Below are 25,546 nucleotides of genomic sequence, written 5' to 3'. Positions count from 1 at the left end.
CTTTAGAAACAGGAAGGATCTGGTACTGTTGTAATTATTTTGATCGCCTTGTAATGTCAGCCTTGCAATAAATTGAAGACTATCTGGGATTCTGAGCTAACACCCTTCCACCTTGCAGTAACAAATTCAGATTCTTCTCTAGGCAAAAATAATGGCAACAAATCATACTTGTGACAACAAGCTACTTATACGCTGGCAATAACTTCGCATGGCTAAATGTTACCTAGGGGTTATGGCTTGAAAAATATTTAGAATATGAAGCTGCAGGCCTCACATTTTTTTAGGTACTCAGATGACATTAATGCCAACAAAACTCCAAACAATATTGTACACCATCTCTGCGTAGTTCAGTGTGTAATACATTCATTCTTTCAGTGATGCTTGCAACTAGTAGCTTTGTATTACAGATATTTTGGCGCCTGAAACAACAAAGCCTCTCCCTGGAGTACAAATACAATGAGTTGTATCCAATGCTCTCTGTGCATAGTTGTGCTGGCGCAATGGGACTTCCGTTTCCTCTCTTCCTCCATGCCTCTCAACCCTCCAGAGCTGATTTTGGGGGCATGGCAGGGAGCTGAAAGGAGCAGAAGCTGTTAATAGTTTGCTTTTCCCTTTCATGACCTGAGGCAGTCATTTCATTCTACTTGGTAAGGTGGCTTGGGGATTCAGACTGGCAAACTGCAGTGGTTTGGGAGCAGAGCAAATAGCAAAAAAACCAAAACCAAAGCAACCCAAATCTCTTTGCTTCAGAAAAGGGTGATGGACTGTGTGCTCCTAGTTTCTATGACAGCAAAGCAAGTATGAGAGCAATCTCCGCTACTGCATGTCACACTATTACCTAGGGTGGCTTAGTGAGTAATGGAGATACATCAGTTGAAACTCTTCTACACAACTCTTGAGGGTGCAGGGGCCCTGTGCTCTTTTCCACCTAGATATCCAACCACTACCACATTGTTCTGCCGCCACAATGTTCATCCTGTTTCTTCTGGACTTCTGCACCTCTTTCAGAGTCTGTAAGAAGTGGCTCAGGAAGAACCACATGCATGGAGCAACCTTACGTGGAACAGGGAGTTAAATGGATGCTCAGCTCTAATGAGTACCTCAGTGCACATGAATATGATGCTGCTTTTACTCAAAAACTCTAGCAATGGTTTAGATTCCGAGACTCTGCACAGAAACATCTAGCAACCACCTTAGAGGTATTTAAAAAACAACCACCACCACCCAGTGGGGGACTCTCATTTTGTGATCAGTTGACAAGCCTAGCTGTAGATTTTTAATGTTTTTCAGTTTTTAATGTTGGATGTTTTATTACATTTTTATATATGCTGGAAGCTGTCCAGACTGGCTGGGGAAACCCAGCCAGATAGGCGGGGTATAAATAAATAATAATAATTATAATAATTATTAGAAAGGAGCTGAATAGCTCATGTAGTGAATTAAGTTGAGATTGAACCTGGAACTCCCTGGATCACACTCTTAACCACGATGAGCAGCTTCTAGTAATTTGAGACAACACAGTTCTCACAGCCCTGAGAACATAATCCTGCATTTCCAAGCATTGTCTAACAATCCAAGGTTCAACTGCACCTATTTTTGTCTTAGAAACATTTAATGCATTTTCTCCCCACTGTTCTTCAGCAGCCTGTTTAAGCTCTTCTTGATGTGGAGCTGAACGCTAATAAAACAGAATTTGGAATCAACTCCTGAGGATGACATGTTTATGAGAGGAAGGGACTAATAAATCTGCCAGACCCTGCAGCCCTGCTAAGGGATAACATTAATTCCATCTCTTTTTCTACAGTGCACCTGATAAGCAAGTCCCCTGTGCCTTTGAAAGAACATTACAACCTTTGTTCCAGTGAGGCTCTGCTACTTACACAGCTAATTGCCTTTCCTGCATAAGTGTTAGGATTCCTTATTTGAGGTTACAAAGTGGATTTGGATTCTGTACCCTCTTCTGGTGCTGGCCATAAAACTGATCCAAACAGTGCTTGTCTGTCAGCATATTTCACATGTAAATACTTGTTGGAGGGTGATGTTTTGTACACACTCTCTCTCTCTCATGTTGAAATGAGAAAGTTCAGGAACCAGCCTGCAGTTGGTCATCACTGGATTTACCTTTCCCTGACTCATTCAGGTAATCTAATTTAAGAGAGCTTCTTAATTCTCTCAGTACAGCGGTACCTCAAGTTACAGACGCTTCAGGTTACAGACTCCACTAACCCAGAAATAGTACCTCGGGTTAAGAACTTTGCTTCAGGATGAGAACAGAAATTGCGTGGCGGCGGCGCAACAGCAGCGGGAGGCCCCCTTAGCTAAAGTGGTACCTCAGGTTAAGAACAGTTTCAGGTTAAGAACAGACCTCCGGAACGAATTATGTTCTTAACCCGAGGTACCACTGTACAGGGAAGTGGCTCCTGAAGATCAGATGGGAGTATGTCCAGGTTAGGGAACTTGTAGCCCTCCAAATGCTGCAGGACAACAGCTCCCATAATGTTGAACTCAAGAGTATGCTGCAAACCATCATTCTTGAAATTCGATTCCGTTCTCATGTACAAGTTTCTTTAGCCAACAAGCATGTCTTATCATAACAGCACAATTTCTATCCAAGAAGTTGAAGTTTGGATTTACTTTAATTTTTCATGTTTCATCTGTGTGTTTTTTTAATTCCATATTAATCCTATCTGAGACAGCAAAGCTTTTTAGCACCCTCTGTCGTCTCAACCTGCAAATGCTAATGCAGATACAATCCACACACAACATATTATTTTAATGTGTCTGTTCAAACCAGAGCCATACATTTGTCTCTGGAGAGGTCTGCTTGGGGGCTCCTCCCCTAAGCTTGTTGTACCCCATCACTTTTGACATTTCCCCTTGTTATCCATTCACATTGGCTGCCTAAAATGCAGAAGCGGATTTAGCCTATCATTTCATGTCATCCGTACTATCATACAGAGATGCTGTGTGCTATATGTGCATGTTCAATCTATAGCAGGCCATCAAAATTGTCCACTGCTTCCCCCAGACTAAAGGTAGCACACTAGCCAGATATTGTGGCCTGCCAAGCACATAATAAATCCTTTGGTTTTAGCACCCATGTAATAGTGCAAACCAAAGAATTTTGACCATTTTTATTTTCTGCAATACATAGTTGGGTCATGAGTGAAACAAACCTCTAACAAGACTAACTGAATGTTAGTTAGCAACAAACACCTCCCATTCATTCTTCTTCAGGGCAGGGGTCCCAACAACGTTGTTAATTTTTGCTGGTAGAGGTGCATAGAGCATTTTTCATCATAGGACCACAGTGATAGGAAAGGATCGCTGCTGAATTTCTGCCATCACACAGCACAGGCCCACATTCTACACACTGGCAATCAGACTAAGGTTTTTGCCTGAGCCTCCACTCTTTATGGATGCATCACACAATGATTTATCCTGTTTATCCTAACTAAAACATCAGTGTCCCTGTCACACGCAGTATACAAATCACAACATGAATAGCTTCCCACGTTTTGGGCATTGCACCATTATTCTCAAAGATGTGAAAATGTCTGGTCGAATAACTATGGAAACTTTTTTCCATTTGGTTACAAACACTATGAAAGCAATTGTTACTTATAAATCAATCACAACAGAAATGTCAAGTCGTCTGCATAGGGTTTAATGCTGTAAGAAAATAGCATATATGGATTGAATTCAGTATTTCCCACCAATTCATTATATTAAAAAAGATAAGACATGGATATACGATCAAAGACTGCATCTTTCAAAAATAATAATAAAAATAAGTTCGAAAAAAGAAGAGCACAAAAGTATACCAATCCAGTAAAGAATAGTTTTGACTACCATAATTCTATCTGTTTAATTAAAAAAAGAAACTTTACTTAACATGGTAAGAAAAATATTACCCTTATGTTTCTATAGAAGCAAGCTCCTAGCTGAAAACTCCATCAGGGTTAAGCCTGATCCTCTCCTCTGCTGAAACTATGATGGCATCTGCAGCGACTTACAATGGCTGCAAAAACATCCTTATATGTAAGAGGGGTGAGTATGTTGTGGCTTTCCAGTGGTTGCTGGACCACAACTCCCATCATCCCTGACCATTGACCCTACTGGCTGAGGCTGATGGGAGTTGGAATCCAACAACATCTGAAGCAACAAAGGCTCCTTGGACATGCTATAAGAAGCAGGTAAGGTGAGGGCTCTCAGACTCTATCAAATTTGCCTTTATATACATCCTTGTAAATGTTATTACTACGTGAATTTGGAAGAGTACTGTTACGTCAGAACACCAGCATAAGGGACTATTCCCACAGCTTTTAGAATAAAGCAATATGGGCCATGGTGGTAGCCAGGCCGACCCTGTTCTCTGCTGCTTCCATGCAGCAGAACAGATAAAAACTGCATTCAGCCACGCCTTCCCTGCTGCCTTATAATTTATAATCTCTTTATCAGTTAAGCCAAAAGCCTGCCTTTGCCTTTCCAGTCAACACACATTGTCTTCATTGACAACAAATATACCACACTGAATTTCATATCATAAACAGTAGTTACTTCTAGAATGTGAAAAGGAAACATTTCTGTACACAATAAAACGCTGTGAATGACCTCTATCATATGTTTTTAAGAATTAGGACCCTCGATATTTAGGGTGTGCTCTTTCTTTGTCCTTCTCTTTCCCATAGCACATTCATCCTGGTGCCTGGTGTTCAGTCTTCTTATCCATGTGTCTCAAGCCTCGTGTGAGGTCCTGTTATTCTTCATGTGGCTTCTCATACATCTTCAGTCCAAGTCTCCCAACCATCAGGAGGCTTTAAAGGAAAATGTAGTCAAGTTTATCTATATGACAGAACTGTGCGAAGCTGCCTCCTACATAATTGCTCTTCTGACTGTGCAACACACCTTCAATATTTTATTTCGGAGGCTGGGACAGAAATGGGAGAAAGCAAACATGTTGTCCAGTAGTTCTCCATTATGTCAGTAGCCCCAACTCTCAGCCTTCCCAAACTGGAACCATGCAGTTCCTCAGGACCAGGTAATGCTTGTCTCATTTTTTGGCAGTGCTAAGACAGTCTGTGCCCCCATCTCTCCCAAGGGGTCTACAGTGCAAGTGAGAAAATCTCCCTTCCTGGAGAAATGCAGACGTAGCCACCAGGTTGATTGGCTTCAGAGTACACCAGTTCTGTTTTGTTAATTTTTATGGAATGCATGCTTTTAGTATTATATGATTTCACTGTTGTTTCAATTTACAATGTTGTGTATTTTGTATATCTGTAACTCATCTTGGGACATGTTTAAGAAAGGCAACTTAAGAATTTTAATTAAGCTATCAACAAGTCAACTGCTGATTGGCTGAAGGGATGGCTAATAAGAGGATTTGGTTGCCAATGAGTGGAATATAGATTATAGGAGATGGAGCAGGGGGAGAAGAGAAGGTTTCGAAAGGTGGCCGGCATGTATAGTCTTGAAAGCCATGGAATGGGTCAACCTAAACCAGATCTTGCTTAATAAAATGATCTTATCTAATAAAAAGTACCGAAATGCACAACGAAATTGCTTATCCCAAAAAAGGGTTATGCAGTACAGTTTCTAGAATGCAGTTTTATAAAACTAAAACTACAGCCTGATCCTAACTGTGCCTGTTTAGAAGTACTGGTATGTCCCATTGATTTTAACTGGCATGTATGCAACAGGAATGCAGCCTTAATGTCAAAAGCAAAATAAATAAAATAAACACGCAACATAATACCTTGCACCAGCAATCAGTCCTGCAGGCATGAATTTCCCCGAGTTGTAGAATCTCATGCCCATAATACCAGCTAAGGTTCCAGAAGCAACTAATTGAAAGATAGAAACAGAAGCAGCATTATATCAGGGGTGTTTCTGCCCACTTGAGGGCAATGATTAAAAAAGCCAAGTTATCAACTTTATTATGTCACATGCGCAAACAAACAAGGACACACACAGCTCAAAGATGTGTACCAATGTAACCGTTTTACACTCCTTAGTAACAACTTCAACCAATTATTTAATATTTATTTTGAAAATTTGTTGACCACCTAATCAACAAAATGCTCCAGAAATTTCACACCAAGTTCAATATTCAATATTATTATTACTATTATTATTGCCAGACAGAAATGATGAACTGTAAGATGAATAATCTACTTCTACCTAAAATCTAACCTCAGAGAAAAGTAGTGAAAAAGCCAGCATTGTGCAATTGGGCTAAGCAGCTGACAAAATGTACTCTTAAGGAATGTTCAGAGGCACTTTCCTAATTGCAAGTTGCATCACAGCACACAATAGGGAGCAGGGGATATACCTCAGAGCAGGGATGGGGAACCAGCTGTCCTCCAGATGATGGACTACAACTCCCATCATCCCTGATGATGTCCTACTGTGTTGGGATGGGGTGGCTCCCTAGTAAGTGTGTTTAGGATTGCTTTAACTGACACATGTGGTTTAATTCATCAAATGATGCTATGCAGGTGTGCTCCAGAATCAGCTTCCTGGTGCAACACACAACACTATACATGAAAGGACCCCACATTTATTCCAAATCAGCCTCCTGATAAAATTGGTATTTAACTTTGCTGCTGGTATCAAGTGGTTTTGTTGCTGTTGTTATAGTACACCAATGAAATAAAATGCATTAGATGCATTCAAAGGGTTGTGGTTAAAAGCTACTTTTACGTAATTCACATATATACATTTCCCCAGTTATGCTTACTCAGTGAAAGCCAAATGTTTTTTGGGTCTTGAGAAAGTTGGTAAGCTCCAAGTCCTGCTAAACTCCCAAAAAGAAGACCAGCAGCTAAAGATGGGACACTACCTGGAATAAATAAAACAAGTAATGTTTGTTAAGCTGTAGATACAAACGGGGTACATAAACCAAACCAACAAAATTTATTCTGTTCTAAGTAATTTTCAGCTAAAAAAAAAGCATTGCTCAAATGTTTAATATTTGATTTGATCTGATGCTTTATTGCGCAAGCCCTGAACTGGTGGGGTCAGATCCGCATGTAAGGCACACCAAGGTTGGTCGCACCAGTGGGACCACCATTTTCTTTGAAGGTTTTGGTAAGTGAAGGCAAAGGAAGGTAGAGCATGCTAAAAACAGAGGAGAAAGATGACTGTATATTGTAAAAAAATAAAATAAAAATTAAGTAGGTGCAATGTTGCCTGTTGGTATTGAAAAACATGGTCTGAAAAACATGAAAAGTCCTGCCTTCCAAATATGTGGTATCTGCTGTCCCTGATATCTTCAACCTATTCAGACTAAGAACCCACTTGTCATCAAAACATGCATTTGAGGACCCAATTTTTAAACTCCTATTGCAACCCACCTTGAATCAGGCTGCAGCCCACCAGATGGAAGACCAGTGCACTATGCTAACCTCATAATCATATGTGCCATCTGGGAAACAGGTAAGGCTTACCCCAACTATTTAAATTTCCCCTTTTAAATACTTGAAGGATGCACATATTTTTCACATAATAAAAAAGGTTAGTAGTATTGCTCATCTATTCAAAGATGAAGATGTTGTTCATATATAACAGCAAGCCATGGCCTGTTTTTTTGTCCAGGTGCTGAACATAGATACTCGCTCCTTCTCTCATGCACTCTAATTCCCTCTCTCACTTTATGGTTTGATCACATCGAAGTTTGACATTATGTCGGACCAGCCTACAAACCAGAAATAGAAATCTACCTTAAAAAGCAAACAAGCACATACCCCCTGTTCTTTCTGTTGTCTCCTCACAACTTCCCCATAGTAAAACTCAACATTTACTTTGGTGTAACTCAACATTCACTTTAGTGCCCTTTTAAATGAGCCCTTAGTACAGTTACTCTGGGCAAAGGATAATCCTGCACTATTCTAGGAAAGTGGCCTCAGGAGGCTGCTTCTACTCCCATTATCAGTTTATATATAAAGAGGTGACCTGCAAACGAAATTGATGAAATGTCACCACCTTTGGCTACTGGTGAATGGTGCCATTAATAAGGCTTAAGGGAGCACTCAACACCGATTTCTAACACCACTTGTTCCATTTGCAGGTCAAACCTAATTGGACTTGAAGCATCAAGGGCACTGTTAAAACGGCCTTGAGTATTTTCTGTCTAGGCATTCTGCCTTCCTTCCATCATGCCACTGAAATGACTTGCAATGATTTGTTATTCTCATAATCAGTGTGTGATCTGTCATTTTCATAATGCCCTTAAGCCAGTCCTGGAATTCAAATGCTTAGATCTCTTCTCCTAGATCTCTTAAAAAACAAGGCATTAGGTTGTTGCTTCCCTCTTTTAAATTTTGATTTGCTTGCTTTCCAGCCACAGAGGAGTTAAAATGAAGGACAAAAGAAACAAAAAAAATCTTCCATCTCCCCCCCACCTTGACACTTATTCTCAGCGACCATTATGTCTCTAACCATCATTCCAACTACTCAAAATGCTGCAAGAGGAATCCTGTAAGAAGCCCCTCACCACGTGAAGAGTATCATCACAAATCAATACATCGATTTTCCATCAAGGTTAATGGAAGTTATACATGCAAGCCCAGAGAAAAATATGCCCCGAACGGCTTTTGTTACAGAACTGCTACCATCAGTTCTTGAGAGACCTTTCTTGTTAAATTATTCATTTGTAGAAATAAAACCATGGGGAGAAAAAAACCCCCCAACAATTATTTCCCTCTATGAACACAAAATACATTACTTGCTGCCTACATAGCTGCGTGTATGTTAGGTTTGGTAGGAAAATACATATTACATATATTCCAACCCCCTCAAACAAATTATTGTTTTTTTCTGAGGGGTTTTTCTGCTTCCCCCAAAACGTTAAGAAAGTTCTTGTTTCTAGGCAGAGTAGGTAAGTTCTGTCAATGCTAACAATATGCCATTGCAACACAAGATACACTGTTTAGCTGTGCTGCAGAGATGAAAATCTACACGTTAGAATCACAGAGCAACATGTTTGTTCAAATAACCATGGGTGGTATTCAACTTAGTTTTATGTAGCCCCATTGAAATTGTAGGACCTAATCTTCATTAATTTCAGTACTACTCTGAGTAAAATTTTAGTGAATATGTGACACCTCGATGGGCACTGTGTGCAAGTCAGGGGAAAACAATATGGCCTGCAACACGCAAACGTTTTGGGTCTTGAGACTGTAGATTATCAGCATAGCTCTGCCTGTGCCTTTATCATTCTAAAGCAGTTTCTCATAGGAAGGGTATCAGTTCCCTACAACTGCTAATCAGCACCCTACAGCAAAAACTAGTAACAGCAGCTTGATATCTGTATATAGACTGATAGTAGGAATGCATGGTTGGAAGTTTTCCGTTTTTACAAGAGGGACCTCCATTTCAGAGAATATAATTCTGCGTTTCCTAACTTGGTGCCCTCCAGATGTGCGGGGCTACAACTCCCATTATCCCTGACCATTGGTTCTGTTAGCTAGAGCTGATGGGCGCTGGAGTCCAATAACTGCTGGAGGGCACCAGGTTTGGAATGGCTATTTAACACCAGAAAACAAGACTGTGAGGAGACATCAATACTATACCTGCTTTTGCATAGCCAATCATCCCGCCAGAAGCCACTAAAGCTGCATAGCCAAAACCAATCCAGTCCAATCCCATTCTGGAATGCAATAGAGATATGTATGTGGTAAATGTTTGTAACGAATGGAAATCAGATACAAATTGACTTTTTGTACCTTGTGCTAAAACTGTAGACTGTTCTTCCTAGGACACAGCATTTGTCATATTCTCAGCCTTGCAAATAAGGTCTCAGAAGTTACTGGCCTGCCCATCAAATACCAATTTAAATTGTTTCAGGCATATGGGCAACCATAAAATATAGAAGACAAGACTAGAACTCTATAAGTTCTCCCACACCTGATTACTGCAGGTAAATGACAATTTAACATATTCCTGCTCACAGCCTCCATTGTTTTGGTTTATTTTGACAGTACTCATGAAAAAAACCCACTTGCTTAGAAGAAAAACCCCAATTTATGGCCTTTAAATGTGGGGGGGGGGGGGTTGGTTATGTATTTTTGTGTTTTTATACCTTAAGGTACCCTGTGATCATTGGATGGAGGGCAGTATATTAATTTAAGAAATAATAAGGGGGGGAAACACTTTTTCAAAAGGAAAAAAAAATATTAGCTTGATCTTGGATTTATTGAGTGGTTTTGGAGAAACCAATCAAAAATGGTGTTCCATGCAAGTAGCAATTCCCTACCTCTAAACTGTAGAGGAGAGAAATGAAGTAAGGATTGTAAAACACTTGCTGAAAGAGCAATGTAAGATGTGTTTGTAAGTACAGTGGTACCTCGGGTTACATACACTTCAGGTTACATACGCTTCAGGTTACAGACTCTGCTAAACCAGAAATAGTGCTTCAGGTTAAGAACTTTGCTTCAGGATGAGAACAGAAATTGTGGTCCGGCAGCACGGCGGCAGCAGGAGGCCCCATTAGCTAAAGTGGTGCTTCAGGTTAAGAACAGTTTCAGGTTAAGTACGGACCTCCGGAACGAATTAAGTACTTAACCTGAGGTACCACTATACATTTACCAGGAATGGACACAGAAATATGAAATGAATTCAACAGACACATCTTTAATGTTGGGTTTATACATTGGTTTGCTAAACACCTGCAGACTTAAATAATAATAGACTCATAAAGTTACATTTCCTTAGCATGCTCTTCTAAATTTTGAAATTATGGGGGAGAGGGAAACAGACTAAAGGAAAACATACATAATCCTCAGTCTGAACTTAACTCACTGTGTGGTTGTGAGGCTAAAACTATACCCTATACTTCTTGCAATGGTGGAATTCAAAATGTAGTAATTTATTTAATTTCAGGTCAGTCTATAAAAAGTTCTTCTAACTTCATGTAACTAGAAGCAAAGAGTTCTCTGACAATTATTTTCAAGATAAACGCACATGTGTTACTCATATTTAGATATCTGTTTTGTTGGAGGGTTTTTTTTTCTTGGAAGTAGAGAATTCTCTGGGGTTTTGTTTTGAAATCTTGGAACACCCAGGCTTAGAAAGAATCTGTACTCTTAATCAAAAGCTCCAATTTAGATCGATAAGGCATTATTTTATTAAAACTCTGAAATTTTGTAATGGGGGGGGGAACACTACCCTCTGATATTAATCCGATTTCCATCTATGTCTGCACAGGATCCCTTCACTGTTCACCAACTATTATATATACAGTATTCACAAAAGTTTCAGTACAAAGCCAGTTCGCTGGCTGCTGCCTTATTCTAAGACAAGAGAAAAACCATGAATAAAGTCACTTACTCTGCAGGAGCAGCAGCAGAAGAGTCCCAACGTCAGAACAGAACAAACCCGAGCCGTGCAAATATCGAACCCGCCGGGCAATGGGAGAACTACAAAACAGCAACGCACGTGACCGCGGGCCAAGCAGAGCAACAACCCCAGTTGTATTTGCAAAATCGTGGCCAAGCAGCGACTTGCCCTTTGGTTTTCTTACAGAAAGCTACTACGTCAACCCAAACGTACCATAGCCGGGGGTGGGGTGTTATTTCATTAAAGGCGAGGCAAAGCATCAGAGCATTCATCTGAGCCATTGCAAAAGCGTTTTTCCACCCTGCTGGTGCAATCCCCAATGGTTGCATCCAAAACTAATCTTTGCACGCATAAAAGAGACGAGCTCTAAACAGTGACTTTTCTTTTTAGTTTCTCTGGAGTATTAGGGAGAGAGAGCGCCTGTTTTACAGGGGCAAGGGGGGTGGTTCTTGCAACCCTGAAATCCACACCGAACATTGCAACAAATTAAAAACCTTCATTAGAAACTTCAGGGCTGGTTAAGGCAGGTTGCAGCCACAAGTACATTTACTGGGTAGGAATTAAGCGCAAGTCCACACCGTATTTTGTTTTATTTAATTTTATCCTCACAACAACCCTGTATGGTAGTTTTATTTATTTATTTTTAGTGGTAAAAATAAAAGTGGTATATTTATAGCACATGACTGACCCCAAAGAATTGTGGGAACTGTAGTTTCCTCTTCACAGAACTACAACTCCCAGCATTCTTTGCGAAAAGCCAGGTGTTTTAAACATATGTATCTGGCCTTTGACTGCAACGCTATAAATGCTTATCTGGGAATAAATCACATTAAACTCAGTATGATTTACTTGTGTAAGTAGGCAAATTTAGGATTGCATGGACCTTAGCTCACTGCTGGAGTTTTGTATACAGAATGTCCCAGGTTTGATCCCCATCATCTCGAAGTAGGTCCAGGAAGACTTCCTCCCTGAAACCATACTGTCCAGTCAGTGCTGGCAAATGAGCTAAATGGACCCTGAAAACTATTATGGCTTCAGTTAGATAACAAGTTGCTTGTATGAACTGGGCAGTCAGATAAGAATAGGAAGTTGGATGCTGCACTACTGTTGCAATCAAAGTAAAACAGAAAAGAATCCCAATAGGCCATTACATTTATGCGAGAAGATTCTGGTTCTGTCCATAGTGAAACCCTATGCCTTTTTACTCAAAAGAAAACCTCACTGTCATCAAAAGGTCTAGTAGGAAGCAAAATATGCCAGTGGGGAGTCAGTGGAATTGCTCCCAAGTTGAACTGGAAGAGTCAGGGTGTGCTAAGGCTGCCATATGGGGAATTTCTGAAAGGCAGCGCTTTGTCCTGAATCTATGAAATATGGCAACCCTAGGGTGTGGGTGTTTTTTTTATATAAATATTTTATTAAGTTTTCACAATAAAAAAGCATACATAGACAGAGAAAATACAAAATCACAAAAAACAATACAATACAAAAATACAAAAATTAAACACATCAAAGGAAGAAGAAAAAAAAGATAAAAACACATATAGTAACAAAAAACAAAAATTCCCTCTTTCTTAATTCCTCATCTTCAATTAGCTTATTTTCCCGACTTCCTCACGTCTCCCGTTCTTGTATCCCTTTTTAAGAATTAATTCAGCAAATTCATATCCTATTAATTGATCTGTTGTTAGTCCAATCTTACATTTTACTTTGTTGCTAAAGCCCCTGCAATTCATTTCAATGTCCTTAACATTCATAAATGTTACAGTATTTCTGCAAATAAATTTTAAATTTCTTCCAATCTTCCTCCACCGTCTCCTCTCCCTGGTCTCGGATTCTGCCAGTCATTTCCGCCATCTCCATATAGTCCATTAGTTGCATCTGCCAATCTTCCAAGGTGGGTAGATCTTGTGTCTTCCAATGCTTTGCGATGAGAATTCTTGCTGCTGCTGTAGCATACATAAAAAAAGTTCTATCCTTCTTTAACACCGATTGGTCCACTATGCCCAGGAGGAAGGCCTCTGGTTTCTTCGGGAAAGTATATTTAAATACCTTTTTCAGTTCATTATATATCATTTCCCAGAGGGCCTTGATCCTTGGGCACATCCACCAAAGGTGAAAGAATGTACCTTCAATCTCTTTACATTTCCAACATTTGTTATTGGGCAAATGATATATTTTTGCAAGCTTGACTGGGGTCATGTACCACCTATACATCATTTTCACCTAGGGTGTGGGTGTGTTAACCTGACTTCTAATTGCCAAGGAGAGGGCGGAGGAGCTGTCTCTATGGCAAGAGCATGAATGACACTCACAAATGTATCTCCAGTATGATTGGTGGGCATTCAGTGGTTTTGCTTTTTTATATTGCGCTATGGTCTAAACCACTGAGCCTCTAGGGCAGGGGTCTGCAACCTTTAAAACAAAAAGAGCCACTTGGACCCGTTTCCGAAGAAAAAAAAAACTGGGAGCCGCAAAACTCGTCATTATAAAAATAACTTTTTTGTCACTTTTTTATTATTTCTTTGTTTGACCCCTCAGAATTACTCCTCCTCATAGAAATAAATGTTAAATTAACAAGTTACCTTTTTTTGTGTGTGTGTTCTTCACTCCCCTTCAAAAGTGACCAGCGTACATGCCCCCTTTCAATGCAGTGACCGGCGTACACGCCCCTTACAATGTAGCGGGTGGGCGGGCGGGAAGGTGACGTCGGGATGGTGCGTGACTAACGCACGCACCGTCCCCATGCGACATCACAGCCAGTACAGCGCCCGCCACAGTGGGGAGTGTCGGGGTGCACAATGTGTCTCCTCCCCTCGCTAGTATCCGCTCCGGAGCCACGGCAAAGGTGTAAAAGAGCCACATGCGGCTCCGGAGCCGCGGGTTGCAGACCCCTGCTCTAGGGCTTGCCGATCAGAAGGCCGGCGGTTCGAATCCCTGCAATGGGGTGAGCTCCTGTTGCTCAGTCCCAGCTCCTGCCAACCTAGCAGTTCGAAAGCAAGCCAAAAAGTGCAAGTAGATAAATAGGTACTGCTCCAGTGGGAAGGTAAAGAGCGTTTCTGTGCGCTGCTCTGGTTTCGGTGTTCCGTTGCACCAGAAGCGGCTTAGTCATGCTGGCCACATGACCTGGAAAAACTGCCTGCGGACATACAGCTCCCTCGGCCTGTAAAGCGATATGAGCGCCGCAACTCCCGAGTCATCTGCAACTGGACTTAACTGTCAGTGGTCCTTTACCTTTACTTTTTTACTTTTTGTACTTCTATCAGATTTGTAATTTGCATTAATATTCTGTTTATACTTTGGGGGCCTTTGGGCCAAAAAACATTATATAAATGAACCACAAAATAACTTCATCATAACTAAGATGGCATGCTGAATCCAAGCATATCACCCTATATTAATAATTAAAAAGTATTTTCATACCAGGAAGATTTCTGTACTTGTTCTCCCAAAAACTTACAAATTCAACCACTACAACAGAACGTTTCAGGTGCTTTATATAAAATATTTATTTAACAACATAAAATGTTTCCTCCTCTGTAAAAACATTTGGTCATAGGATCTGGAAATGCTCACAGCTTAAATAAAAATGGTTCCTTTCTATAAATATTAACAGATCAAATTGCCATGAATGCATAGCCGTAATATTGCAATTAAGTAAAAATTGTGCTGGAAATTGGTGGCAATTTATTATAGGATTAGAATTGCAAATGGTAGTGACATATTCACTTTAATTTCTGCATTATCTTTTTCTTCTTTTGCTGCACACCAGCCGATTTTCCTTTCTTGAGGGTTTCTTGGACAACACCCTCTGATGACTTATCACACTCAGCCCAACCAATTTTCTTTTTCTTTATCAATGGTTGCTCCTCTTCATGCGCTGAAACAAAATGAAGTTATTCGTTGTAAAATTTAAAGATGTAATGCTTTAAATACACTGGAAAGTATTCAAGTGTGTCCCTCTACACATTGAAGGCTCTTTCTTCCAGGGGAGGCTTCCATGAACGGAAGGCAGAGAGAGAATATTTTCACAAATTTCTCCTGCAGCTTCCCACATCCACTCCAAAGGTTTCCCTAGTCCTCTAGAACAGATTTAGAAAGGCTGAAGGGCACTGCAAAGGAAAAGAGAAAACAGCCCCAAACACTGACTACTTACAGAAGCATCTTTGGGGCAAAGATGAATAGAGGGACAAATTGGAGTCTACATTTTACAAAATAACCAGTTGTTTTTTTGTTGAATGTATGAACAGCAACCTCCATGACCACCCGTGTCTAAATAATAACTTGAATCAAACTATCATTGGACCTGTGCGTTTTTCAACTCTGCAGAGCGAACTGGTTTGATGAGAGGCAAAATCACTTGTCCCCAAAACGTTGTAAATATACTTTATGGTAGGATCTGGTTAATATATATCAACCCTTTTTTAAACAAGTCATTGCTATATTACCTACAGCTGAAAACTTAACAGAAGTCCAGGAAAGCTTTATGATACCTTGAGAGGATGTTGTGGCTTCATTGGGGATCTTCTTGGCTTCTGAATCTCTTTTGTGCCAAACTGCTAAACAGGTAAGCCTGGCCTTAGTATTGACTTCACACAGCAATGACGGGGGATTATTTATCTGAAGGGAGGGGAAAAGAAATGGTTAATGGAAATCCCAGAAACCATGTTGTTCTGTAGCAGCAATGGAGAAAACTCCAAGTGCTTAAGTCTTAATTCCTGTCATCTCTAGGTAGGACTGGGAGTGAATCCTGTCTGGAATTTTGGGAGAGCTCCTGCCAAGCAGTGCACAGTAGACCCTATGAAGCAAGATGGACCAATGGGCTGACTAAATATAAGGAAGCTTCCATATGTTCTCATAAGTTGAATCCGCACCCTGTGAAACCAACAGCAAAATGACTCTTCAAACAAACAAACAAACAAACAAACAAACAAACAAACCAAGATAGGATGGGGACAACTTGGATGGCCAGATCAAAAAAAGAGAAGGGCTTACACCATTAATATTTGTATTGATGACGGGATTTCAGAAGATGTAGCTTACCTGCTGAAATGCCCTCTTCTACACAACTCTTAAAGGTGTAAAAGCTGTGACTTCTCTTTTCACTTGGCTGCCACAGGCACACCTGTCACGTAATCCTAGCTGTCTTTACTCAGAAGTACGCTACTGCACTTCTTGGAATTTAGGATTCAACCATGAATGGTGCACTTAGCTTTGTAATATACAAACCTTCTCAAGATCAAGACTCCACATCTTAAGGTATCCATCGCTGGATGCAGTCACCAGAATATGTAAGCCTTCCATTTCAAAAGTGTAGATCTCTTTTACTCTATGGATCAATAGTTGATATGAAATATCCCAATAAAATCGGTAAAAATTAAACAGCAGCAAGCACTAAGAAAACTGGCGATAGGACACAATTCAGCCCTATTTAATTAAGTGCTACTGGTTTAAACACATGCATTCTTCCATGTTAAAATCAGTAAAAAAATTTGAAGTGCTAAACTATGGCACATTCATAATGAAAATACAAAACAAGAATCCAAAGAGAAAAAATTAAAAACTGACTATCATATACTCCTAAAAGTTGAGCCAAAGCATGCATAATATCCTTTCTATTATGTTTCAGAAATAAAATACCTTTTTTCATGAGCTTTAAATTCACAAAGGCATTTTTGAGATTCACAATTAAATAACCGTACAAATTCTTCATCTCCTGCAATAGCAAGTATGGAATCCTGAAAGAAAAGGTGAAGAAAACATAAATCAGATTTAATTTATTTAAAATGCTTTACTTACTTTAACACTGCATTACTACTTACTGTAAGAAACTTTACTGAAGATATTCTCTTTTCTGCAACAATGGTGCCAGAAATAGAAGCAGTTTCAAGGTTGTATATATCCACTTTGTTAGCTATAACTACCACGTATACCTCACCACTGGGTGACCATTTAACAAGATGCGCATCTACGTTAAGAGGAAAAATGATACAGATTTTATAAAATATTAATTTCAAATAGATACCAAATAATCACTTTACTGCAAACAAAATAAGGAAATCTAAAGTGGAATCTACACTCATATGGAAAACATTCAGAAAATGCTTTTTTAAAAAGTGTTTTTAAAAATACAAATAATTTTCCATAAGGCTCGCCATTGCCATAAAGTGTCACATTGTATGCTGCAATTAAAACACATTTAAAATGTTTTATTTGCATCTGTATACAGTGGTACCTTGGTCTGCAACCGTTTTGGATTACAACCACGTCAAACCCAGAAGTGTGTGTCCCTTTTTTTGGATTACAACCCATTTTTTTGGATTACAACCCCCCCCCCTTTTTTGGAGTCCCCATTGGTGAAAGTGCACCTTGGGTTACAACCTCTTTCTGTTTACATCCAGACCTCCGCAACGGATTATGGTTGTAAACCAAGGTACCACTGTAGCTGAGTCCTAATACTGAATGTTATCAGCAATCTAAGCCAAACAGAGAAATGAAACATCTTGGACACTGTTAAGCTACTGACCCCCCCTCCCAGTTCCCTTCTGAATATTGCTAGAACATCTCTCTTAGACAAAGATTCTTTTCAAATGTGATGCGCTACAAATACTTATCCACAGTACGAAACATTACATATACCCCACTATGTAAAAATTTTGCCTTGTTTTTACATGTCTTTTAAAAGAGAGTTGGCTATAAAGATATAAAAAAGGCAAATATATTAGTTACAGTGGTGCCCCGCAAGACGAATGCCTCGCAAGACAAAAAACTCGCTAGACGAAAGGTTTTTCCGTTCGCGATTTGCCTCGCAAGACGAATTTTTCGTATGGGCTTGCTTCGCAAGACGAAAACGTCTCGCGACTTTTTTTCTTTGACTAAAAACAAAGACATGTTTTGTTTATAAAGTTAATTTATTTTCCCTTAAATTTTTTAACTGCTCTTTACAATATGTGTGACTTTAAAGAGCAGTTAATAAACTGTTGTTGTACCAAATTTGGCTTTGTTTGGACTTTTTTTTACCATAGGAACGCATTAATTGATTTTCAATGCATTCCTATGGGATTTCGTGCTTCGCAAGACGAAAAATTCGCTAGACAACAAAAATTGCGGAACGAATTAATTTCGTCTTGCGGGGCACCACTGTATCTATAAACCAAAGTCTCCTTAATGATTCTGCTTTGCAAAACATGTAGCCAGTGGTGTGTTCAAGGAAGGCTCTCATCCAGCAGAGGCTTCTGTCAAGGAGATGATTTCCGTCAATTCGGTTTCCATCCTGCAGGGCCCCATTTCATCTCCCATGCTGTCTGAAGGATCCCAAGACCTTCTGGAGATTTAGGTGGTGTGCTGGGGAGCATGGTTTAACTATTTTGCCTTCATAGATGCCACCAGTGCAAAGACATGAGAAGCACTCCTAACAGAAAAACCAAATCCTAGCTATTCTGAAGGGAAGGAGGCATGAAGCAAGAAAAACTGCTTGGAGGCACTCAGCAGGTAACTCCAGAATATAGGAGACTAAGAACTTGAGAGCCATTAACATAGATTGATAGGGGCTATGAAAGGTTCAGAGAAGGGATAGGACTCAGGATGGGAATGAGGTTTCTGCCAGGAACGATTGCCAGTGAGAAGGCTGGTGACTTATAATATCATTCAATGGGATTATAAGGCAATGGGGATCTTGAAACATTTGTGTAACAAATAGAGATTCTCAGGGTTTTCAGGGCTGCATCACAAATCCAAGGACATGTCAGTGTTTGTAAAAAGCAAAAAAAAAAAAAAAAAGAGAAGGAAAGGGTTCTGACTTCCCTTTGTCTCCTCAGCCTGGTCCTCAGACCCTTGTTGGCACAAAAAGAGTCCACGAGAATATCCTTGCAGAGTTTTATTCTTAAAAGTCTTTGTGCAAAACACGACTGAACAACTATACACACCAGCACCAATCAACCAACCAACCCAAACACCAGCCTCAGCCAAACTAACATTTCTCACTCTATATATACAACTTGGTGCAGACCGCTGAGTCATGCTGACCCAGCTTTATTCGCATTAAAGAAACAGCGGCCATTTTAGCCGTGACAGGACACAATAATTGTGGACTCTGAACTAAAAAATGAGATACAAATGGTATTTGGCAATGCACGAACATTTCTATAATTACAAAATACGACAAAATGCAAAGGGGATATACTCACTTTGTTTTATATTTTTTATGAATGCAGATCTTCCTTCTACAAGGTTCCATGTTCTGAAAAAAACCAAGATGCTTAATAAACATACAGTATTTTGGAGTGAAGAATTAAGTAGTTTTAGAAAATGAACAATTTAATGTTTTCCCTCCTCTGGGACTTCTTTTTGAATTTGTATCACTTGTTAATTGCTTTGAGTTTACAGAAAAGAAGAATCTAAAGTTTTAAATAAAACTAAAATGAATGTTTCTGAAGTTGCAACCTTCCGACTCACCTTAACGTCTTGTCTGTTCCTACTGACAAAGCTAACTTCCCAGAAGGATGAATAGAAAAAGATGCCACATGTCCCCTGATAAAAAGAGCAAATAAAAGTCAAGATTCATTACTCCCACGAACTCACTAGCAATAATAATTAAATGCTGCCCATGAATTTAGGCAGTCTTTTGCATCCTGCCGTTAGGAACCATATTTGTGGGGATGACGTGCGGGGAGATATTTTCTGTAGTGGCACCCTGGCTTTTGAACCCCCTGCCCCCTGCAATCCAGTTGAAAACGTCACTGTTATTCAAGTACTGGCTTAAAACATAGCATGACTTCACAGGGTTCTGAAAACTAATATCAGCTGAGAGATGGTGGATATATTGTGTTTTTATGTATATTCTTTGGGGGGGGGTTATATATTGATATTATTACTTTTAGTTTGACTGTTATCCACCCTGAGATCCTTTTGATTAAGCGTGAGATATAAAGAGTTTAAAAAACAACAAGAAGTTCCCAACTCTGATGTATCCAGATTCTACTGATGGGAAGTTTTGCTTCTGCACATGACTCTGGCAAACCGCTCTAAGCTGAAGCATTCCTTCCTCACCCACCCTAGAATGTTTAGTTCACATTGAGTTCATGAAACATCGTACCCTGACCTATTCTTAATGCATGGTTGACCACATCTACGGAATGCGATAGTTATGTTCTTTTACGTTTTGCTATATCAATCACTAGTAATAGTTTAATAAGGAGGTTTTCATACCTGTCCAATTCTGTGTTCCCTTTCCCAACCTTTAATCTATTGATGATTAATGCCTATATGCAACCCTTCCATTGTATTTGTGTTAACCAATCAGCAACAAGCGCATATGTGGCAATGCTGTAATATTCAATAAAAGGGACTCCCCGAGACATGCTCGGGAGATGCCTCCCATATGACACTTGTCATTCGTCTGTCGTTTATTTCAACCCAACATTCTACAATCCTGGGAAATAGTATCAATGAAAGCTCAGACTAGGGCAGGGACTGTCAACCTGGTCCCTAGCGCCCACTAGTGGGCGTTTCAGGATTCTAGGTGGGCGGTAGGGGGTTCTACGGAACAAACTGAATCCTCCTTCCATTGAGCACTGGTGGGTGGTAAGGAAATTTTCCCATCAAGAAAGATACATTAGCGGGTCATAGGTATAAAAAGGTTGACTACCCCTGGAGCATCCTCAGTTGTTACACTTCAGTGGCATACTTGAACTCCCCAATTGAAAAACCTGCCCCAACCTGATGCTACTGCAACATTAGTTGTTTAGGTGAGTTTGGGGGCAGTAAGAAACTTAGGCTGACTTGGTGGTTGCTTGATTCTGATACTATTTTTCTGATAACAATTGTTTCATAACAATATTTTACCATTGTTTTATGCTGCATTCTCTGCTTACCGCACGTACAGTGGTGCCCCGCAAGACGAATGCCTCACAAGACGGAAAACCCGCTAGACGAAAGGGTTTTCCGTTTTTGAGCTGCTTCGCAAGACGATTTTCCCTATAGCCTTGCTTTGCAAGACGAAAACGTCTTGCAAGTGTTCCGATTTTTTTTCGCTCCCCCCTTTTTCTAAGCCACTAAGCCGCTAATAGCCTTTTAGCCGCTAATCCGCTAAGCCTTTAATAGCCGCTAAACCGCTAATCGGGTTGCTTCGCAAGACGAAAAAACCGCTAGACGAAGAGACTCGCGGAACGGATTAATTTCGTCTTGCGAGGCACCACTGTATGTGATAAATATATAGGCTTGTAAACAGCTTCAAGAAACCCTCCAGAACAGCAGGTAGTTTCTGCAAGGTGTTCCTATCCAATTTCCACCACCCACTGTAGCCTTCTGTACCATGCCATTTTGGATTCTCTGGAAGAGTTGTTTTGGAATGGTTGCAGGGGAAGAGAGCATAAGAAAGCTTCTCATGCAACTCTGAAATTAAGCCATACACGTTTTTTAAAAAAGAAAACAATGCTTACTTGTGTGCCTTAATGGACTTTAAGCACTCCCATCTTTTTGTGTTCCAAATGCATATTAAACCGTCCTCAGCTCCACTCAATAAATGTGAACTTCCATAGAATTCCAAGCAAGTTACAGTGCCTGAAAATCCATACAAATCAGTTACATTTAATGTATTTTGAACTAAAACATGTCTTCTACATTTCAAAATAATAATTTTGCAGCATAGCAGATTTACATATGCCCTGCAAAACTGCACATGCTAAACTATGTTTGGAAGCTTATGGCTATCATTTGGTGTCTAGGAACCCTGCAGTTCTCAGTACCACTTTGAATTTGAGTCCACTGAAATCCATGAAAATTATTTCTGTATATGCTGCTTAGAATTGGAAACAAACCCTTGAAATAAGGTTGGCATGTGCATTTTACCATGTGCTGGATTAAAGGCTGTGCCCTGGATCCAGAATCCCACAGGCACTTCAACATGCATATGGGGCACCTGCTGGACCTGGCTTCCCTTTTTATTAATACAGAAGTGAATGAGGAAGCCTTTGTGCTTGCAGCCTTTCATGCAAGTAGCCTCTGGATCAGGGCAAGTATTTGTAAGCCTCTTCATACTTAAGTCCTGCTCAGAACCAACTCCCACTAATACATATCTCACTCCCAATCCATGCAACTAATACAAGAATGATAAGCCCCTTACCATCGTGTTGCATCAGTGCCCCATGTTCTACTTTCTTTTTCATGTCGTAGATTTGTATGGTTTCATCCTTGCTGCCAGTGACTACATATCTGTCATTCACAGCTACTGTGGACAGTGAAGCAGTGTGAGCATGGTGGGTGAAATCAGGAAGAGCTGACCAGTTCTGAAGATGAAACATAAAAGAACAATTATTATTTGCTAATGATATCCCAATTTTTAAAACAGAAAAAGGGAACTAATCTTCAGAGGGCCTGATGCAGCTAATCCTATTCATCAACAAGTTCTGAAGGAAGGTGAGGCCAGGTGACCCCACCTAGGCCCGAAGTCACCCCCCCACTCAATAATCACACCAGGCCTCAAAACTGTCCAAAATTCCTTTTGTCTTCTAAAAATCCACAGCTACAGCTTTTCTGTGGATTCTCACAAGATTCTGGTACATAGGAAAAACCGTTACTTTTATCAGCACAAGAAGGCTTCAAAAAGCTAATGAATAGACTCTGTCAGAGCAGGCCTGAGAACTGACTTTTATCTCATTCTAGTTGCAACATCTTGGACATGCTGAACTGTTCTCATTACCCTTTTCTTGGGAAGAGTCCCAAGACAGGAGCTTTCTGTTCATGCTCAGGGGAACTCAAGGCAGGACTCCTGAGGGAGGAGAAAGGGGAGGGAACTGGAAGGGGAATATATACTCTGTGCACATGACTGTGAACCCATGCATGCTTTTTGTGAGTTATCACACTTGCTCCTTCTACCAGTTCATGGATGGTAGAAATAAAGCTTTTTCTCCGAAACTATTCCTTGAGTATCTGTTGACTCCCATTTTCCCTTTCCCAGGCGCAATATTTTTCCCACCCGAGGGCAAAGCCTCATAAGGCTACAGTTCCATGAAAGCAATGGAATTATAGGAGTGACTGTCACAGTTCTAAAAGGGACTTAGCTAGGATGAACTTTGTTGGGATCAAGACCAGAATGTGCACAGAGCAAACAAAACATTCCATGTTCAATAAAGGAGATATCTGGTCAGCTGAGGAACCATCGCAAAATTTGTTAAAATCGAAATTTGTCACAATCTCTACCTCACAGGCTTGTTGTGAGGATGGGGATGCCGCCTTGATATCCTTCACTTGGAGGAAACTGGGGTATAATCAGACCCTCCAAGTGTCTCTATTTTCGAAGGAACAGTCCTGGATTTACAGAAACCATTCCAGTTTCTGATTTGATCCCGGAATGTCCTGCTTTTCCTTAGGACGTCTCTATTTTCATTGGAGAAATGTTGGACGGTATGGAGTCATCAAGACCCTGAGCCATCTGAAGGCTGTAGAGGTAAGTTTTTAATTATTTAGTATTTTATTTTGTTCCTATAGATGTTGGAAGCCACCCAGAGTGGCTGGGGCAGCCCAGGTAGATGGGCGGGGTATAAACAACATCAACAACAGAATAGGACGTCCCTAAATGTTGGAGGATATGATAGCTCAGCCGGTAGAGCACGAAGCTGTTAAGCTCTCGGTCGTGGGTTCGAATCCTACGTCGGGCAAAAGTATTCCTGCATTGCAAGGGGGTTGGACTAGATGACCCTCGTGGTTCCTCCTATGAGCGGGAGGAAGACGCCCTTTCCTCGCCATCACCTAGGCAACGTTCGAACCCACAAGGGCGGAGCTGCGCGCGGCAAATGCCGCGAAGGCTTCTGGGAAGGAAGCCTTTGAGCAAGACGAGGCGAGTCAGCCAAGCTCCCCCGTGACCCTCGTGCGCGTCGCATCTCGCGTGGCGTGCGTCGCGCATGCGGCCCTCGCGCTGTAAGTGCACAGCGCGCCACTTTTTGCTCTTTCCAACCCCGCTTTCGTTTGGTTTTTTTTTTTAAATACAGTTCTTACCTCACCCGGCTGTATCGCGAACCCGAAGAGTACCTGTTCGTAGCAGCCCCCTAACAGCTCCATTTCTCAGCCTTTCGGCGGCACCTAATGACGCTGGGGTCCTTAATAGCTGTGCGGCGTGGGGTTGTCTATTTCTCCCGCCTGATCAGGAGCCGGAAGACTGTGCCACCCGCGTGCGCCGCGGCCCTCACTGACTGGCGCTTCCCGTTCGACCTCCTCGTATGAGGGGGCGGCGGGAGGAGCGGCCGGAAGTAAAACAAACAGGCAGTCACCGGGCAGCCTTGGGCGGAAGTCGTCGGGAGGAGAAGGAAGAAGGCGGGGCGGCGGCGGAGGGGAGCGTTGCGACATCCGAACTCCTCGTTATGGCGGCTCTCAGGAAGGCCGGAGTCGTTAGTATCGGAGGGGCTGAGGGAGCGCGGGTGGCGCTGGCGGGTGGCGAACAGGCGCTTCTCATTCCTTAACGGCCTACCTCCGGCGCTTCTGGGGGTGGTTTTCAGGCTCCCCCGGCTCTTCTCGTGGAGTTTCTCCAGCCCCGCCCCTGTGAGGGAGGCCTCGGCGCGTGCGGGAGACTCGCTTCTCCCGCCCGCTCGCTGTCGGGTTGGCCCCTCGCAAGGCTGCGCAATCCTCCTGGGCGCGCTTAGTTCAGGCTGTGCCGCTTAAGACTGACACCTGAACCTTGGGGGACCGTTGGATCGGGCTTTCTGCAAAGGCTCAGCCCAAGGCTTTCGTTTTAGACGTAGCCCGGTTGCACCGTTAAGCGTCGCTAGGGGAAAGTGAGCCGCGTTGGACTAATGGGACTTAAAAAAAACCCTAACAGGCGGGTCTAGAATTGAAATGTAAAGCACCCCCCCGTTTTAAACTCTTAAAACTCAAGGGAGACAGAGACGCCTTCTAGATAGTCAGATATATTTTGCTAAACATACGAAATCAAATTTTCAGTTGAAAAACGAAGGACCTGGTAAGGTGGTTTTTTGATTTTTTAAAAATCACAGTACTGTATTACACAGGCATATTTCTATTGGGAAACACAACTTTTTGCCGCCGCCCCCTCTTGAACATCTGTTACAGAAAATGCGGGAACTACTTAATTTTGGATTTTTCAGATTTGAAAGCGTCTTTTTCAGAAATTATTTTCTGTTTTGTATTTTGCCCAAACTACTAGGGTGCAATCAAAATCTGTTAAACTCTTCATGAGTTTTTCACCTTCCTCCATGTGCCC

At 41.2% G+C, this 25,546-nt stretch overlaps 2 protein-coding genes and 1 long non-coding RNA gene across 4 annotated transcripts; 1 reads left to right on the top strand and 2 right to left on the bottom strand.

Annotated features, from left to right (window-relative positions):
- The first annotated feature begins 724 nt into the window (after nt 1-724).
- Nucleotides 725-3,885, top strand: LOC310714476. The gene is made up of 2 exons (XR_014529818.1): nt 725-1,199; nt 1,805-3,885. It is a non-coding gene; the product is annotated as an uncharacterized lncRNA (long non-coding RNA).
- LOC310714373 (transmembrane protein 14C-like) lies at nt 3,652-11,514 on the bottom strand. Its single transcript, XM_083519810.1, has 5 exons — nt 11,329-11,514; nt 9,573-9,649; nt 6,740-6,841; nt 5,756-5,843; nt 3,652-4,817 (listed from the first exon to the last, which is right to left on the bottom strand). The coding sequence occupies exons 2-5, from the start codon at nt 9,646-9,648 to the stop codon at nt 4,760-4,762; spliced, it is 324 nt and encodes a 107-aa protein (XP_083375936.1). The 5' UTR covers nt 9,649; nt 11,329-11,514; the 3' UTR covers nt 3,652-4,759.
- A 3,304-nt stretch (nt 11,515-14,818) lies between these two features.
- On the bottom strand, nt 14,819-24,467 carry PAK1IP1 (PAK1 interacting protein 1). Of its 2 annotated transcripts, none has more exons than XM_083519598.1 (10): nt 24,328-24,467; nt 22,457-22,619; nt 21,774-21,894; nt 19,789-19,863; nt 19,521-19,573; nt 17,157-17,302; nt 16,975-17,072; nt 16,564-16,663; nt 15,828-15,954; nt 14,819-15,214 (listed from the first exon to the last, which is right to left on the bottom strand). In XM_083519598.1, the coding sequence occupies exons 1-10, from the start codon at nt 24,388-24,390 to the stop codon at nt 15,060-15,062; spliced, it is 1,101 nt and encodes a 366-aa protein (XP_083375724.1). In that variant the 5' UTR covers nt 24,391-24,467; the 3' UTR covers nt 14,819-15,059. The 2 variants fall into 2 exon arrangements, with proteins under 2 accessions (XP_083375724.1, XP_083375725.1); XM_083519599.1 differs by lacking the exon at nt 24,328-24,467 and adding an exon at nt 23,335-24,125 and having other exon boundaries at nt 22,457-22,739.
- Between the last annotated feature and the right edge of the window lie 1,079 nt (nt 24,468-25,546).

The sequence above is a fragment of the Podarcis liolepis genome (genome assembly GCF_965112155.1).
Source record: "Podarcis liolepis genome assembly, chromosome: 8".
Taxonomy (NCBI): Eukaryota; Metazoa; Chordata; class Lepidosauria; order Squamata; family Lacertidae; genus Podarcis; species Podarcis liolepis.
This window is presented reverse-complemented; position numbering and strand designations above follow the sequence as displayed.

Coding starts and splice junctions, on each gene's coding strand:
- LOC310714373 (XM_083519810.1), bottom strand. CDS start 9,648: ATGGGATTGGACTGGATTGGTTTTGGCTATGCAGCTTTAGTGGCTTCT. Junction 6,842..9,572: donor GATTGGCTATGCAAAAGCAG/GTATAGTATTGA, acceptor TATTTATTCCAG/GTAGTGTCCCATCTTTAGCT. Junction 5,844..6,739: donor AAACATTTGGCTTTCACTGA/GTAAGCATAACT, acceptor TCTTTCAATTAG/TTGCTTCTGGAACCTTAGCT.
- PAK1IP1 (XM_083519598.1), bottom strand. CDS start 24,390: ATGGAGCTGTTAGGGGGCTGCTACGAACAGGTACTCTTCGGGTTCGCG. Junction 19,574..19,788: donor GGAACAGACAAGACGTTAAG/GTGAGTCGGAAG, acceptor GGTTTTTTTCAG/AACATGGAACCTTGTAGAAG. Junction 17,303..19,520: donor CATAAAAAATATAAAACAAA/GTGAGTATATCC, acceptor CTCTTAACGTAG/ATGCGCATCTTGTTAAATGG.